This window comes from Chenopodium album, chromosome 10, assembly GCF_948465745.1.
Source record: "Chenopodium album chromosome 10, dcCheAlbu1.1, whole genome shotgun sequence".
NCBI lineage: Eukaryota > Viridiplantae > Streptophyta > Magnoliopsida > Caryophyllales > Amaranthaceae > Chenopodium > Chenopodium album.
The window spans coordinates 9,618,311-9,633,597 of record NC_137843.1 but is presented as its reverse complement, the minus strand read 5'-3'; the positions used below and the strand labels follow the sequence as shown (position 1 = coordinate 9,633,597).

Sequence of the window (15,287 nt, the reverse complement as noted above, 5' to 3'; positions counted from 1 at the left end):
AAATTTCCTGTGCAACTTATAGTGCAAAGATTGGTTAGTCGGTTTTGAGTTTTGATATTGTCAGAAAACCAAACTGTGGAAAAGAAGAAGTCTTTAAATCTTGATGTGTGTCACAAATGAAAGTGTTCAATGGATCTCCTTTACGGTTTGCGGGATTCGTTCTTATGTTTTCGTTATCGACCTTAATCGTCCGCTTAAAAAATCAAAAGAAAGGGTAATAAAATAAAAAAGGGATAGAGGGAAAAATGAATTAAAGGCCAATTTAGAGGTTTGAATTGAAATAACTAATTTAGGATTCGTTTGGCATTGTTATGGTTTTCTGTTTTTTGTTTTTTAAAAGTATATGATATATGTCCCATAATGAATCAAAAATTATTTAAACTTATTAAAAACATGATAATTTTGAAAACTGACAACAAAAAAGTGGAACATCTTTTTCTTGTTTCCTGTTTTTGGTTTTTGGTTTTAAAAAAAACAGGAAATTGAAAATCAAAAATGATGTCAAACAAGCCCTTAGGTGTTTTTTTTTTTTTTTTTTTTTTGAAACAAACTAATTTAGGTGTTTAGTAAAAACTAAAAAGTTTTTTGAAAGAGCTTCAAGTACTAAAAAGACTCTTTAGAAGAACTCAAATTTGATATTCTCTATAATGGTTCGACTCATAAACTTTAGAGTCTTGTTCGAAATAAGAGAATATGAAAACATGTAAATTGTGTGGAATAATAGAGTACTAAGCAATGAAAATCAAATTAAATCACAGAAGAACCTATTTTGAACCTTAAATATCTTTTGATTATTGGTGAAAATTATAAGCAACTAATATCGTGAATTATTATGCTAAAAAATCAAGACCTCACATAAATATACTTATTCTGCGTCTTTTAGGCGCAGCAGGCCACACCGTATGACCTACTGCCAACTCAGCAAAAATAACATAGTCTGACTCGCATAATAGAGTTTGACACTCACACGCAATTTCAAATAACCCTTAATTTCAATTAACCCCTAATTTCAAGTAATCCATTTTATAATATACCCAAAACAGAAGACAAAAGCAAGTACTCCCTCCGTTTTTAAAATACTTGCTCCATTTCTCCATGTGCGGAGTTTTAGGAGAAAGTAGTAAAATATGGAGGTAGTGGGGTAGGTGGAAGAATAAAATATTGTAAAAAACAAAAGTAGTGGAGATAATTGGAGGAGAGAGAATATGAAATTAATAAAATATGATTTATGTTAGGTCCACTAGGTGAGAGAAATAAATTAAATATTGTAAAAGCATTCCAAATAAGGAAATGGAGCAAGTATTTAAAAACGGTCGAAAAAGAAAAATGGAATAAGTATTTAAAATGGAGGGAGTAACCCATAGTCTCATATTATATAGTAACTCTTAATTTCAAGTAACCCCAACACCAACCCCACCAAACCAACCCAGAAACCCAACAAAATGACAAGGAAATGTGATTTATCATCTTCTTCTTTAATGGATCTCCTTCGAAGTAACTCCGGTGGTGTGAAGAAGACGACGATGAACAACCCAACCCCACCAAACTAACCAAAAAAACCAATAAAATGATAAAGAAATGCGACGAATTGGTCTTCAAACCCGTAATTAGGGTTAGAGTTTGGAATTGAGAAGTAGGATTTGGAGGAGAGAGAAGGAGTTGCAGAAGAGAAGAAAAAGACAATGAAGAAGAAAGTGAGGAGTGAGAGAATGATGATGATGATTGGGGAAGATGAAGAAGAGTGGAGATGTTTATTGCCACTGTTGGAAGGTAGGAGAGAGAAAAACAAGAGAAAGGGGAATATAGTGAGGACTGAGGGATGAGAAATGGGAAAACAAAAATAGATAAATAAATGTGGTCAGCCACATGGTGTGGTCAATCACATATAAAAATTTGTCATACTTATTCTACTTCATATATAAAATCACAATATGTTGTTAAATGTAGAATTAGGAATTAACTTCAGCTTAATTTCAGTTCAGTTCAACTCCAATTAGTTCAGTTCAATTTAGCTCCAATCAGTTCAGTTCAGGTCTTAATTTCCTTCTCTCATAAAATATTCATTTCAACTCTATTCAGTTCAGTTCAATTTAGCTCCAATTAGCTCAGTTCGGTTGAGTTAATGTAGTCAGGCCCTTACTCTTTGTGTTTTGCAATAATCACAAAACAAATTGCACAAAAGTTGATTGTACATAAATCAATTATACACTATTCTATTCGTCTTATTTAAATTAGGCTCTTTTCGTAACTCTTACTCTTCTTATTGAACTGGACTTATTAATAAGACTCTTACTCTTCGTAACTCCTACTTCTCGTAACTCTTACTTTTCGAATAGAATATGTAAAATTTAAGGGTATTCATTACTCGATTAAATATTACTCCCTCTGTTTTTTAATATTTGCTCAATTTTATTTTTTTTGCAGTCGTTTTTAAATACTTGCTTCATTTCCTTATTTAGAAAACTTTTATAATATTTAATTTATTTATCTCAACTAATGGGCCCACTTTTATTACTTTTATATTCTCTCTTTTCCAATTTACTTTCCACTAACCCCACTACCTATATATTTTATTACTTTCTCCAATTTCTCCTAACACTCCGCGCATGAAAAAATGGAGCAAGTATTTAAAAACGGAGAAAGTAGCCAATTTGACTAGCTGGTTGTAACCAACTGATCGGTAAATTCTGTATTGGGTAAGTTAAATCAAAATAAGGGAGCTCCAATTCATCTTCATGATAAACAAAAAAAAACGTTTATCTAGTGGTAATTTCGTAAATAAATCAATAGAAAATCCCAGTTAGCTTGACTTTACATCAATATTTATAGAGTCCACAGTTGATAAAAGTTTTTGATATATTTACGTAAACGTCACTAGATGACCCGTATTTTCTCAATCAAAACTGACCGGAAATGATTTATCTACTCAAATCCAAGTCTAACTTTTAGCCCGTTGCTGCGCTTGGCGGCTTGCTGGCCCGATTTAATTGTCTGTAAATCAAAATTTGTCCAATAAATTTCCCATTTTTATTGGCAAATAAGTTGCAGAACAATTCAAGATCATAATGACAATGGCGTAGATGTTTGTCAGCCATTCTTGTTTAACTTACTGGTAACTACCCCTTCTCTCTCCCTTTGTTTTTTTCCTCAAGTGATCTATTGTAATTTATTTTAAAAAAAATTCGAGTTTAATTTACTTATCTTGTTTGTTATTTCTTCGTAATAATCAAATTTGCTGTAAAGATCTGTTTTTGTGTTCTTGGTTTTATTCATGTTTAATTATCATTTAATTTACCTTCTAAGATTGAAAATTAATCAAATGTACTATATCTAAAGTTTATACTTCGTATTAATCAATTACAGTAATGTTTTGTTGGAAAATTGTTTGCCAAAAAAGTGGAATTTTTTTGCTGTGATTTGCTTAATTATTTGGACATATACCTGGATCTTCTAGGGATAATGGGATATTATCCAATTGTTTGAGAATTACAAATTTGGAGCAAGATGTTTATTTGTTAATGGTGTAATGAACGTAGAAATACTGTATATTGGTTCAGTTCATGGTCTAACTTGGAAGTTGTTTTTCGCGGTGTTGAGTAATTGTGTTAACATTGATAATAGAGAATGTAAATCATCAGTAGACGCGATTGATCGATCAATTGATGATATGTTTATCATAAAATTGGTGTGCAGGCACTTCATTGTGCAATCAGGATTCAGGACTTACTTGGAGAAACTAATTGTGTGAGTATTATCAGAGGTACACTTCTCTCTTTCCTCAAGTTAAAACTTGCAATAATTACAACTTACAAGCATGATTTGCACTAAATGGATAAATATAATTCAGTGCTTAGCATAATTAAGTTTGAGTAGCAAAACAAATTTTCAAACTTTTCAATCAAATAATGAACAAGAATTGCTATAGAAGAATCAGTTTGTTCAACAGTTTTCCCCCAAATGGAAAGCAAAGCACAGATATCATTACCTTGTACTGGCTGTAGCATTCTTATATCAAATGATCTGCATACTTCTGTAGATAGGTTTCTTTCGTTAGCAGCTAAATGAGCCCACTGAGCGCTTTCTGTTCATCCTCTAAATGACTTTGAAAGTAGCTGCAACTTATAGCAATATGTACACTGTATAAAGTAGGCCTTTTGGAGTTAAATTAAGTCGCAGATTTGTTTCAGTCTATACAGTCCTTTTTAAAATTGGCTAGGTTGAGAGTCTTAGCTCTAGAAGTTGTTTGTGATTCTATTCAAATTTGGTTTTGTATAGATGCTTGGAACACTCCGTACAAGACGTCGTAATCAGTATGGAGTGCAATTGTGTGCAGTTGCATCAGCTATGCTCCTCCTCTTTTCAGTCACTCTTCTCTACAATCGCCTCACAGCAAACAGGAGGGGTTCTTTCCTGAATGATGGAGTTGCAGTCTTTGACGATCTTTTTGCTGTTGAGGATCCACTACTTCAAGACTCTGATCCTGACCTAAGAGCCACTTTGTCAGACGACCGAATTGATGAGCTTGATGTCATTGATGATGACTCCAAGGTTTCCAATGAGGAGGAAATCCTGAGGAGTTTAGAATCTGAAGGGGAGGAGAATGAGCATTCTACGATTTCATCTACTGTATCTTCTGGTTACTTCTTTGATCACGCATCTCATGTTATTCGTCGTACATTTGATGGAAAGTCCATTGATGAGTTTGACCAGTGGGAGGCTCATGCAACGATGTTTGAGGCTGGGATTGCTTCTGAGGAAAAGCTGAGCAAGGTTGGTTCTTTTTCTCTTAATTATTTTCTATGGGGTACTTTACTACTCCCTCTGTCTAATATATAGTTCCTGTTTGTGTTTTTTCACGGCATTTAAGAAATAGGAGGAGAAAGTGAATGAAGTACATAAAAAAAGCTGAAAAGTACAATTATAGACAAAAGTTAAGAGAGGGAAAGTGAAAAAAAGTACAAAGCAAGTAGAAAATTTAAGGGTAATTTAGAAAGTACAATGAATAAAGTTACAAAAAAATGAGGGTATGATGGTCTTTACCTACTATCCAAAAATAGAAACAGGAACAACATTTTGGGTCTCCAAAATGGGAAAATAGGAACTATAATATAGGACGGAGGGAGTATATTTTGTCATGAATTCAAACTCTGGATAGCTAAATGCCTATAAATGTTATTAGTTGATCTGAAAGCCCTTCACCACAAACCCTTTTTATTTCAAATCTTGCCTTTTTTTTTTTTGAAATTGTGGGGGAGATGGGGTTGTAGTTGGGTTTCTAAGTTGATTTTTCTTGGAAGTTGCTGACTTTAGTTTTTTATTTTTTTATTTTTTTATTTTTTTTTTACTAAAATATAATATATATATATTTTTTATTTTTTTATTTTTCGTAAAAATATATCATTTATGTATCTTAATATGGATCTCTCTGATTAAAAGGAAAAGATTTGTTTGACTAGGTTGCATTTGGTTCAGATGATATGCCTGTAGATGAGGAGGTGAGAAGGAAAGTGGTAAAGATTAATAACATTGAGGATGCGCTTCTATTAAAATTGGATTCAAATGGTTCACCACTGAGGGAGGGTTGGGCAGCCTGGTTCGATGCCAAGAGTGTGTTTCTGAGAAAAGATAGGATGTTCAGGTCCAGCTTGGAGTTGTTGAATCCTGTGAACAATATGCACTTGCAGGACCCTGATGGGTTTGGTGTAACTGGACTTACAAGAGGAGATAAGCTTGTGCTGAAGGAATATCTCCACAGATTGAAAAAAAAGAACCCCTTGGGTGTTTCAAATATTGAATCAAAGGAAGCTGATGCTGACCACTCAGCTAAAAGGCATAGTAGTGTGAATCATGCTAGTATATGACGATCCCAAATGGACCTGTTTTAAGGTTGAGTTTTCTTTTTAATGACTCAAAGTTGTGTTCCTATCTTCTATCTGGTCTCTTCTTGTTAACATGTGAATTACATTTTTGCTGTTTATAGACTAATCTTCAAACTATGATGCTGTTCACGATGATTTCACTTAGCAGAAATATTGTTTTCCTTGCAACATTTACTATAGGGAGAATTATTTTTATTATGAAGGAAAACTGTTAGAAGTATTATAATAGCCCTAGTTATCAGTTTTTTGGGAAATGATATGGAGATTTCATAGAAACCCTGATTTTCAGAATTTTGTGGAACTGATAGTATGAGAATTTTTATAATGTGGAACTATTATAGCTCTATATGTGCTGCGGTAGTCTGCTTGAAATTCTTGTGTTTAACTGCTTGTATTCTTCTTCTGTATCAAACCCCCTCACTTAATATGTAAAATTCTAAGTTTAATATTCCGGTCTTCAAATAGTGGCTTTAGAATGTTGATCGATTTTTCTGCTTTATATTGGTAGTTATTTATATACAATCATGTCTTTTCGGAACTCATTAGTCTGGCTTCTCATACATGTGGGCCTGTTTTACAATAATGTCTGTTCAGTACAATTGTTGATATTGACAATCACCCTGGATTTCAGAGCTTAAGAGCTGACATAATATATACCTAAATCGGTATTTGGTTTACACCGAGTGGGAATGAAACCAGAACCAGAATGTTACTAAGCATGTGTGGTTAAATGATATTCTGGTTACACTAATATTCTATTATTAAGGTGTGGCTTGTGTAGGGATTCTTCCTTTTTTGGGCATATAAAGAAATATTCAAATATATATATTAAGAAGTCTTTGTGAAACTTGTATGATTCATTCATGTGTTAACTCTTTGATGATTAAATTGAATTTGATTATGTTTAACAGGAAGGAGTTATCTAGAAGGAACTTTGGCTCAAGCTTTATATATCAGTTTCAAGGTATGGCTGATGGGTCTCAGCTTCCATATATTGTATCATGGATTCATTATTATTCTACGGAGTAAAATAGAATGCATTGAGTATATAATTTATTTTTAACCGCGTCTCATTTGTGGTATAACACTGATTTTAAGTGTGGAAGACAAGTAACTAAGGATTTGAGCATAGTATGCTAGCTGAAATTTTACAAGAAGAGAATGACCCTGAGTTCTGCTGGAATTGTCAGTTGAAAGTTACTGAAACGGTTGGGAGGCAATATGGAACTATATTTGGCCTGTCATTACTCATGAGTTTCATGACTGGGGGCGAGTGAAGGACCTAACTATTTTAGCCCCCTTCCCCGGTTCCCCCCAATCCAAGTGTTGTATGTAGTTATGAGTTATGACACTGTCTATATGTTAGGTTGTTTTTTTAGAATTGTGGAATACTTCCCAATCTTCATGGCAATTAAATTTATATTTAGATTGCCTGATACAATTTGTTATGTTAGTATTCGTATTTGGTAGACTCACTTGGTAATTTGTGTGTAGTTTTCTGAGATGAAGTGTCTGGCCAAGGTTGATGCTACCAATATGGTATGATGTTTGATATGAATTTGGATATTGAACCCTTGCAATTTAATTAAGTTTGTGATTTGGAAAATGTTCTGTTACACTTCCATACATTCTTCTTGAAGGAATAATCATGACCAATCTTAACTTCTTTAGTCAAGATTACTCTCAAATTCGGGAATGAACAAGTGAAAATAGTGAATGTTGTATGGATTTTTTTAGTTTGGGGCTAATGTATTCATTCTGCCTATGGTGAGCATCCATTTTAAATATTTACCCCGGCCCCCTTTTATTTTATACCCTAAACTTTAAGTACTCGATTGTTATACCTTCTATTCTTGCATCTCTGCTCCTAGGCATATTACGAAAATATATGATAGTTTTTTGTAAAATGGACACTCCTTTTAATGTCAAATAAGTATTTTTCCTCTATAATTTAGCTTCCACATATAATTGAGTTTAACGTTTAACTTTTAAGAATAAGCAGCACATTTTGACCAAAGAATATATACTCCTCAGTTCACATATATGAGCTGAATTTGGTTGACTTTTATTTGTTGTCTATAAATTCTATCTTGGACTGCCAAAAACTAGAGTTGAAAATTATTTAATTTCTTTGATTTACTTAACAACAACCCTCGTAAACAGTGGTACCACGCAACTGGAGATTGACTGAATAGCAAGAAGCCAAAACAGTAGAGAAGATAAAATCCAAGGGTTTGGTCACCATTTTTGATGATAGAAGCCGAAAGGTAAGTTTAGGTAAAAGGATACCAATGTCTTGGAGATTACTTTTCTTGAACTCTAATGGAATCGGAAATTAATTGATAAAATGATGATGTACCGATGGGAAGAGGAGACAGGAGTACAGGACACTGGTGAAGTTGTATTAGGTCAGCTGAATTGTAGCAATGGGGAGAGGGAATAGGTGAAATAGATATACTAATTATTTACTAAGTTATCTGGTATTTAACTGGTGAAGATAGTCTGAGAACGTAATTATCTTTAGTCTGTATTTTCTGAGTAACACCTATCTCTTATGTAGTAGATATTAGCCTGGCCTTTTGGATTGAGGACGAATGCCTTAAAACCCATGTTGTTGAGTACTTGAGTTGAACCTACTACTTGCTGGCTTTGCTGTGTGCTCTTATTTGGTGATTGTTCTTTGTTCTCTTGTGAGCAATCGAGGTTTTGGTTGACAATTCACATTCTTGGCTACTTCAGAGAATATATCTAATTATCGCTTACAGTACTGTACTACTTATCTATACCTCTCTGAACTGTATTTAGTGGGAAACAGCTCCCAGCAAACATTGAGTTGTCCAAAATTCAATCAAATCGGGTCTCCCTTTGATTGAGGGAGGTTGACGTTAAGAAAGAACGTAATTAACCAGTATGTAGGAATAACACTGTAGAATTTAGATCCTGAAAAAAGAATCCTGCCTGTTGCATGTTCATGCTGAGGAAATATAGCAGAGTTAGCTGTGATATCTTGCAGACGCCATTAATTGAGTCCTTTCATATGAAGACATCAATCCTTCGTGTTTTTAAAACATTATGTAGATTAGTAAGTGTCTGAGGTATTATGTCAGCAGATATGTGAAGTATCAATCCTTTACGGTTCAGTCTCTGGAGCCGAAAAACATAGAGCAGATCACTGAGCCCAAAATTTCTCTGGTCAGTGCTGTATGTATGCTATAGATTCAAGTGTAGGATTCATCGAAAGCTGGGTGAAGAAAATGCAAAGAAAATTTGTCATTCCATAACTGCTGATTTGTACATCAGCTTAGAAACTTCCTTTGTAACTGGCTAAGGTAGTCTAATCTGTAGGAAAATGCAAAGGTGGGGTGAAAAGAAGCAAAGAAAGTTTGTCATTACATCACTGCTGATCTTATGCTAGCTCATAGACTCCTTTCGTAGCTGGTGCTTCTTTTATCAGTTATCACCACTCTAGCCTAGCACCATAACCTCATATCTGTTGTAGTATTCTTGCCATGTGGGAATCCATTCGAATATCATCTGCTTCAATGGCTTAAAAAATCCTTGGCCGTATCCTCTCTCTGTGTAAAATTATCGGCTTATAAAGAGATGGCTCTTGTTGTCATATATTGAGTGAACAGAGAATAGAAGTAGAGAAGTAGTCCTTTGTAGTATGCTGGTGAATTATGGTTTCTTGTATCTAGGTCAAAAGGATGTGAATCATAACTAGAAGCATTTGAACCATAAATGGTTGAAGGAAGCTCATTCAAGAGAGGAGGTTATTCTGGTTCATAGGTACATAGATATTGATTCAAAAGTATTATGATGTTTATAGATATGAAACACTCCGTATAATGTTTTACTGGTCCGGTTTGAATATTAATCATGTGTCGTTTACATCTTATAGTTAGGCATATGACACAAAATATCACTCAAAATTCTTGTAGAAAGTTGGGCACTTTCTTATCTTTTTCATCACTCAATCATAATAAGGGTATAATGGTAAACTCAACCATAAATTACGAGTATTACTATTCTAGAAACTTTAACATGTACTCGTATAGTCATATCATAACAACTTTTTTTGGACAAGCCTAAAATAGGTCGTCATTAAGAAAAAACTTCCCACAAATGTAAGCCATTATGCCATACTCAGTTCATTAGAGGCTTGTCTTTCATTTCTTAATTATCTTGCACTGATGGCAAACTGTGCACATCGAACTTCCTGGAACGAGTTGCGCATCCGTGCCAAATGCTGCACCGCCGTGCTAAAGCTACTTCACCGAAGATAGGAGCACGAGCATTTGCTGCTTGTTCTTCACTTCTTCTGCCTCAAGTATGACTTGACCTGCATGGGTGTGGCATAAGTTCACGCCCTTAGCAAAGAGCCTAGATTTTTTATGCTTAAAAAAAAAGACAAATAATAAATAGTTGGGCTTGTATGCGCAATGCCATAATCTTACATAGTCATGTGTAATATAGGCCCATTGAAAATTTTATTAACAAAACAATACGTAGTAATACCAATCAGGGGCAATCAGCCACTATTGTGGGTGGACTTGCATTTTATTTTTCGTATGGAGTAATTTGAAACAAATGATTTTGGCATGGTAATGAAGTATGGATTATGGATTTATGGAAATTTGTAACAAAGGAACAACTGAACAAGGTTACGACTTATGGATAGTAATGTGCACGTCTAAATTGAACTGAACATTATAAAAAAAAAAAAATCGCTTATTTTTATTTTGTTAGTCTTTTGTGTCAATTATTTTATTGTAAATTAAGTGTACACAAATGATTTTGTTATTTATATAAAGACTATTTCAATTTTCAAACTTAATTATTTAGGAGCTATTTGATTTTGTTTGAGACATTTACAATTTTAAAATGCAGCATTTTTCTTTTCACAATTCCTATCACATATTTTGAACACTAAGCAAAAACTAATGACATAAAACATATAACAATTAAAATCAATAGCATCATTAAAAAGCAATGATAAGTTTTACATATAGCAATTAAAATCAATTGTATCACTAAAAAGCAATGATAAGTTATTACCTTAAACCTGTGCAACAAATCTTTATTATAACTTTTTTAATGACTTGGACCTAGGCTCTAGGTGTGTTTAAAAACCAATTTGGACCGGACTGATTGGAACTAAAGAGAACCAGTCCGGTCTTTGAGATAAGAATTTTAAATTTTTGATCTTCCCTTCAATCCGATCCAATTCAAAACCACTAAAAATCAATGTTGGACCAAACTGGTTTTTGCATCTAACAACCTCTATAATATTAATTATTTACCTCAAATATACTATACATATTATTATATTATGAGCTATCATATATTAGACATTCAAAATAGGCATTAACAATCTTATAATTTCTTAGATTTATCTTTCTCTTTTTCCCTAATGCTATAAAAATATATAAAAAAAAAAATTCTAAAATTGGCCCAAATAGAACTGTTCTAGTCTTCAAGCTTTGAATTTATATTTCTGATCTTCGGTCCAGTGAATAGGCATACTTGGACCAAATACTCATAGTTCAAGGCTTTTTCAAGAGCCAAATGCTAAAATCCCTTAAAACAACCCATTTTAATCTAATTCATTCAATTTTTCATATTTGAACCAAATAGTTTCTTACTTCTTCCATTTTTTTTTAACTTGACCCGCTTTGACTTTTACGCTATTCACCACCCTACCTTTGACCGTCTTTAGTGAACTATATGTAAGGAAAAACATGTTCATGTAGGATCTTGTTGAAATCGTCTAAATAAGTACTATCACAATATATAACTTTTAAAAAATATACTTATAGATAATTAAAGTTATTGATGGTTATTAGGATGTGGTGGAGACTGACGATCATCAAATGCAAAAGGAGGATGTTGTGGTATCTAGTATTGAGGGGGATAATTTTTGTCTAGAGAATAGGGGGCTGAACGTGAATAAGGGGTGCAATGTAGGGTCTGGAAAATGGAAAAGAATAGCTAGAGGGTGGAATGATGATGTTCAGATGGGGGAGGCTACTAGTGCTATGGGTGTGGTGAGGGGAAAAAAGAGGCAGCTAGCTCCGTTGGGTGATGTTGATGCATCGATTAATGATGATATGGGTGCTAAAAAACAAAAAAATGAGATGGAAATTCGATTCGGTGACGGTTTGTATCAAGTAGAGGGTGTTGGAGTGAACCAACCCCTCGAAGAGCCATGAAAATATTTAGTTGGAACTGTCGTGGGCTTGGCAACTCGCGTACAATTAACATTCTCCGGGATTGGTGCTGGAGAAAGAGGCCAAACATTGTCTTTCTTATAGAGACAAAGATCGATGCAAGTAGTTTAGATTTAATTCGAAAAAAATGTGGCTTTGTACTTGGAATTTGTATTAGCAGTGTAGGATTATCGGGTGGGATCGGTCTTTGGTGGAGGGATATTAATATCTCAATTGGGTCATATTCTTCTCATCATGTCATTGCAGATGTTCTAAATCATAAGGATGTACCGGTATGGCGGGCGATGGGGGTTTGTGGGTGGCCTGAAACAGAGAGGAAATATTTAACATGGGAAATGATGGAGAATATTCGGAGTAGTAGTTCCCTCCCGCGTGTGATGTTCGGTGACTTCAATGAAATTGTAAGCATGAATGAGAAGGAAGGGGGTGCCCGAGAGCTGAAAGATTGATGGATGCATTTCGGGGTGCGATTGACAATTGTGGCCTTCGTGATTTAGGCTATAAGGGGTCTGCTTTTACTTGGAAATGGGGTAACACTCCGGGGTCGATCATTAGGGAGAGGCTGGACAGATTTCTAGCGGACTTGGGGTGGTGTAACATATTCCCTGATCATCATGTTTGTCATTTCCCCATGTATATTTCTGATCATACCCCTATTGTTATGTCCACAACAAATTATTATGAAAGAAGGCGCAACAAAAAGAAGTTTAAGTTTGAATCTCTCTGGTTATCTAATGCTGAGTGTGGCGAGGTGGTGAAGGAAGCATAGGATGGTTGTGCTAGCAATCCGATTGGGCAGCGAATCGGACTTTGTGCTGAATCTTTGTCTCGGTGGGCACCCAAAGCTTTTGGCAGTACAAAGAAGAAGATACATGATATTGAAGCAAAACTTTCATACGCGCAAGCTCGGTTCCCTGATGCTGCTATGCTGTAATTATGTGCATCTCTATCATCAGAACTTGATATTCTTCATCAGCAAGAAGAGTCTTACTGGTACACTCGGGCCCGTGCTAATGCCCTTCGAGATGGTGATAAAAATACCTCCTATTTTCATCATAAGGCAAGTCAAAGGAAAAAGAAAAATATGATCCAGGGGCTATTTAATGATGATGATGTGTGGTGTACGGGGAAGCAGGAGCTCGAAAAAATTGTATCGAATTATTTCAGCACTCTCTTTGCTACTAAAAATCCGACTAACTTTGATCAAGCTATGGTCGGGTTGAGCACAATGGTATCGACAGAAATGAATGAAAGTCTAAATTCGGAACCCACAGATGAGGAGATATAAAATGCTCTTTTTCAAATGCATCCGAATAAAGCCCCAGGCCCTGACGGTATTGCATGCTCTTTTCTTTCAAAAATTTTGGCATGTCGTTGGAAATGATATTATCATATTTGTGAAACTTTGGTGGCGTGGATTAATTAATCTTGAGGATGTGAATAGTACTTGTGTGGTTTTGATCCCAAAATGTGATACGTCGAAATGCATCACTGAGTTTTGGCTTATTAGTTGTTGTAATGTGATTTATAAAATAATTTCGAAAACAATGGCTAACAAACTTAAACCATTGCTTGGAGACATTATTTCTATAAATCAAAGTGCTTTCGTTTCGAAGAGATTAATTACGAATAATGCTCTTGTGGCTTTTGAGATATTCCATGCTATGAAAAGGAGAGGTGAAGGTAAAGATGGGTCAATAGCTCTTAAACTTGACATGAAAAAAGCTTATGATAGGGTTGAATGGGTTTTTCTGGAGAGAGTAATGCTTAAAATGGGTTTTAGTGTCGAATGGGTCGGAAGGATTATGGACTGCTTATCTACTGTTTCTTTCTCTTTTAAGATTAATGGGCAGTTTTCAGGTTCCGTGTGTCCATCACGAGGTCTCCGACAAGGAGATCCTATCTCCCCGTATTTGTTCTCATTGGTGGCTGATGCTTTTTCTACTTTAATTGCAAAAACAGCTCGTGGAAAACAAATCTATGGAGCTAAAATTTGCAATGGGGCTCCTAGGGTGTCACACTTATTTTTCGCCGATGACAGTATTTTGTTTGCGAAGGCAACTGTTAGAGAATGCTCAGTTATTACTGATATAATCAGTGTGTATGAGATAGCATCGGGTCAAAATGTCAATCTTGATGAAACAGATGTCGTATTCAACAAACATGTACCGAATAATCGAAGAGTGGCGATTGTGAATACTTTGGGTGTCAAAGAGGTGGAAAAACATGAGAAATATTTGGGGCTTCCGACTATCATTGAAAATTGAAGAAAGTCGTCTTTGCAATGTTGAAAGAGAGAATTTGGAAGAAGTTATAGGGTTGGAAGGAGAAGCTACTATCGAAACCCGGGAGAGAAATTATGATTAAGGCGGTGGCACAAGCTATACCGACTTACATGATGAGTGTGTTTAAAATTCCCGATGGCTTGATTGATGAAATACATCAACTTATTGCTCGTTTCTGGTGGGGCTCGGATGGCACTAATAGAAAAATGCATTGGTTATCTTGGGATAAATTATGCAAACCAAAATCACAAGGGGGAACGAGATTTAGAGATTTAAAGGTGTTTAATCAAGCCTTATTGGCTAAACAAATCTGGCAGCTCCACAATAATTGCTCATCACTGCTGCATGAAGCGTTGAAAGCTAGGTATTTCTAGAATGCAACTGTCGTAGAAGCTTACCGTGGTTTTGATCCAAGCTACACGTGGCGAAGCATGTGGGGCTCTAAGTCTCTACTGCTAGATGTGTTGGGTTAGCGCATTGGAAATGGTGCATCAGTGAAGGTGTGGTCAATGAATTGGGTTCTTGGCCTTTCGTTTCCCCCATCACCAAAACCGAACAGTGATGTTAATGCTGAGTTAACAGTTGCTAGCTTAATCAACCATCAGTGCAAAGAATGGGACTTGACTGTTTTAAGTGAGCTTGTTGAAGATAAGCACACCAAAATGATCTCACATATTCCTTTTTCTATGTTCGAAGAAAAAGATGAGCTCTACTGGAAAGGCACGAAAAATAGTGAATATTCTGTCAAGTCGGGCTATTGGCTAGGCATGCTTGGAGCTACAAACATTAATGCTGATGACAATGCGATATGGCGTGTTGTGTGGGGGCTTGATGGTCCTCCAAAGCTATCACATTTTGTGTGGAAAATCTGCAGAGACAACATGGTTGTCTAG

The 15,287-nt window shown here is 35.1% G+C and overlaps 3 protein-coding genes across 4 annotated transcripts; all 3 read left to right on the top strand.

Moving 5' to 3' along the window:
* The first annotated feature begins 2,889 nt into the window (after positions 1–2,889).
* Positions 2,890–7,387, top strand: LOC145563469 (uncharacterized protein At4g19900-like). 2 transcript variants are annotated; one of them, XR_014094545.1, is made up of 6 exons: positions 2,890–3,112; positions 3,694–3,760; positions 4,276–4,770; positions 5,457–5,886; positions 6,791–6,843; positions 6,978–7,387. XR_014094545.1 is itself a non-coding variant. In XM_081623915.1 (5 exons), exons 3-4 carry the CDS (start codon positions 4,276–4,278, stop codon positions 5,859–5,861), a joined length of 900 nt encoding a protein of 299 aa, XP_081480041.1. In that variant the 5' UTR covers positions 2,891–3,112; positions 3,694–3,760; the 3' UTR covers positions 5,862–5,886; positions 6,791–7,387. The 2 variants fall into 2 exon arrangements, 1 of the variants encoding a protein (XP_081480041.1); XM_081623915.1 differs by having other exon boundaries at positions 2,891–3,112; positions 6,791–7,387.
* A 5,170-nt stretch (positions 7,388–12,557) lies between these two features.
* Positions 12,558–13,397, top strand: LOC145564757 (uncharacterized). Its single transcript, XM_081624968.1, has 2 exons — positions 12,558–12,855; positions 13,066–13,397. The coding sequence occupies exons 1-2, from the start codon at positions 12,558–12,560 to the stop codon at positions 13,395–13,397; spliced, it is 630 nt and encodes a 209-aa protein (XP_081481094.1).
* A 1,071-nt stretch (positions 13,398–14,468) lies between these two features.
* LOC145564756 (uncharacterized) lies at positions 14,469–15,287 on the top strand. Its single transcript, XM_081624967.1, has 2 exons — positions 14,469–14,672; positions 14,868–15,287. The coding sequence occupies exons 1-2, from the start codon at positions 14,469–14,471 to the stop codon at positions 15,285–15,287; spliced, it is 624 nt and encodes a 207-aa protein (XP_081481093.1).

Excerpts from the sequence above, each read along its gene's own strand:
- LOC145563469 (XM_081623915.1), top strand. The coding sequence starts at position 4,276 with ATGCTTGGAACACTCCGTACAAGACGTCGTAATCAGTATGGAGTGCAA. Across the intron at positions 4,771-5,456 it reads CTGAGGAAAAGCTGAGCAAG|GTTGCATTTGGTTCAGATGA; the intron begins GTTGGTTCTTTT and ends TTGTTTGACTAG.
- LOC145564756 (XM_081624967.1), top strand. The coding sequence starts at position 14,469 with ATGATTAAGGCGGTGGCACAAGCTATACCGACTTACATGATGAGTGTG. Across the intron at positions 14,673-14,867 it reads CGAGATTTAGAGATTTAAAG|CGCATTGGAAATGGTGCATC; the intron begins GTGTTTAATCAA and ends GTGTTGGGTTAG.
- LOC145564757 (XM_081624968.1), top strand. The coding sequence starts at position 12,558 with ATGGATGCATTTCGGGGTGCGATTGACAATTGTGGCCTTCGTGATTTA. Across the intron at positions 12,856-13,065 it reads GTTATCTAATGCTGAGTGTG|AACTTGATATTCTTCATCAG; the intron begins GCGAGGTGGTGA and ends CTCTATCATCAG.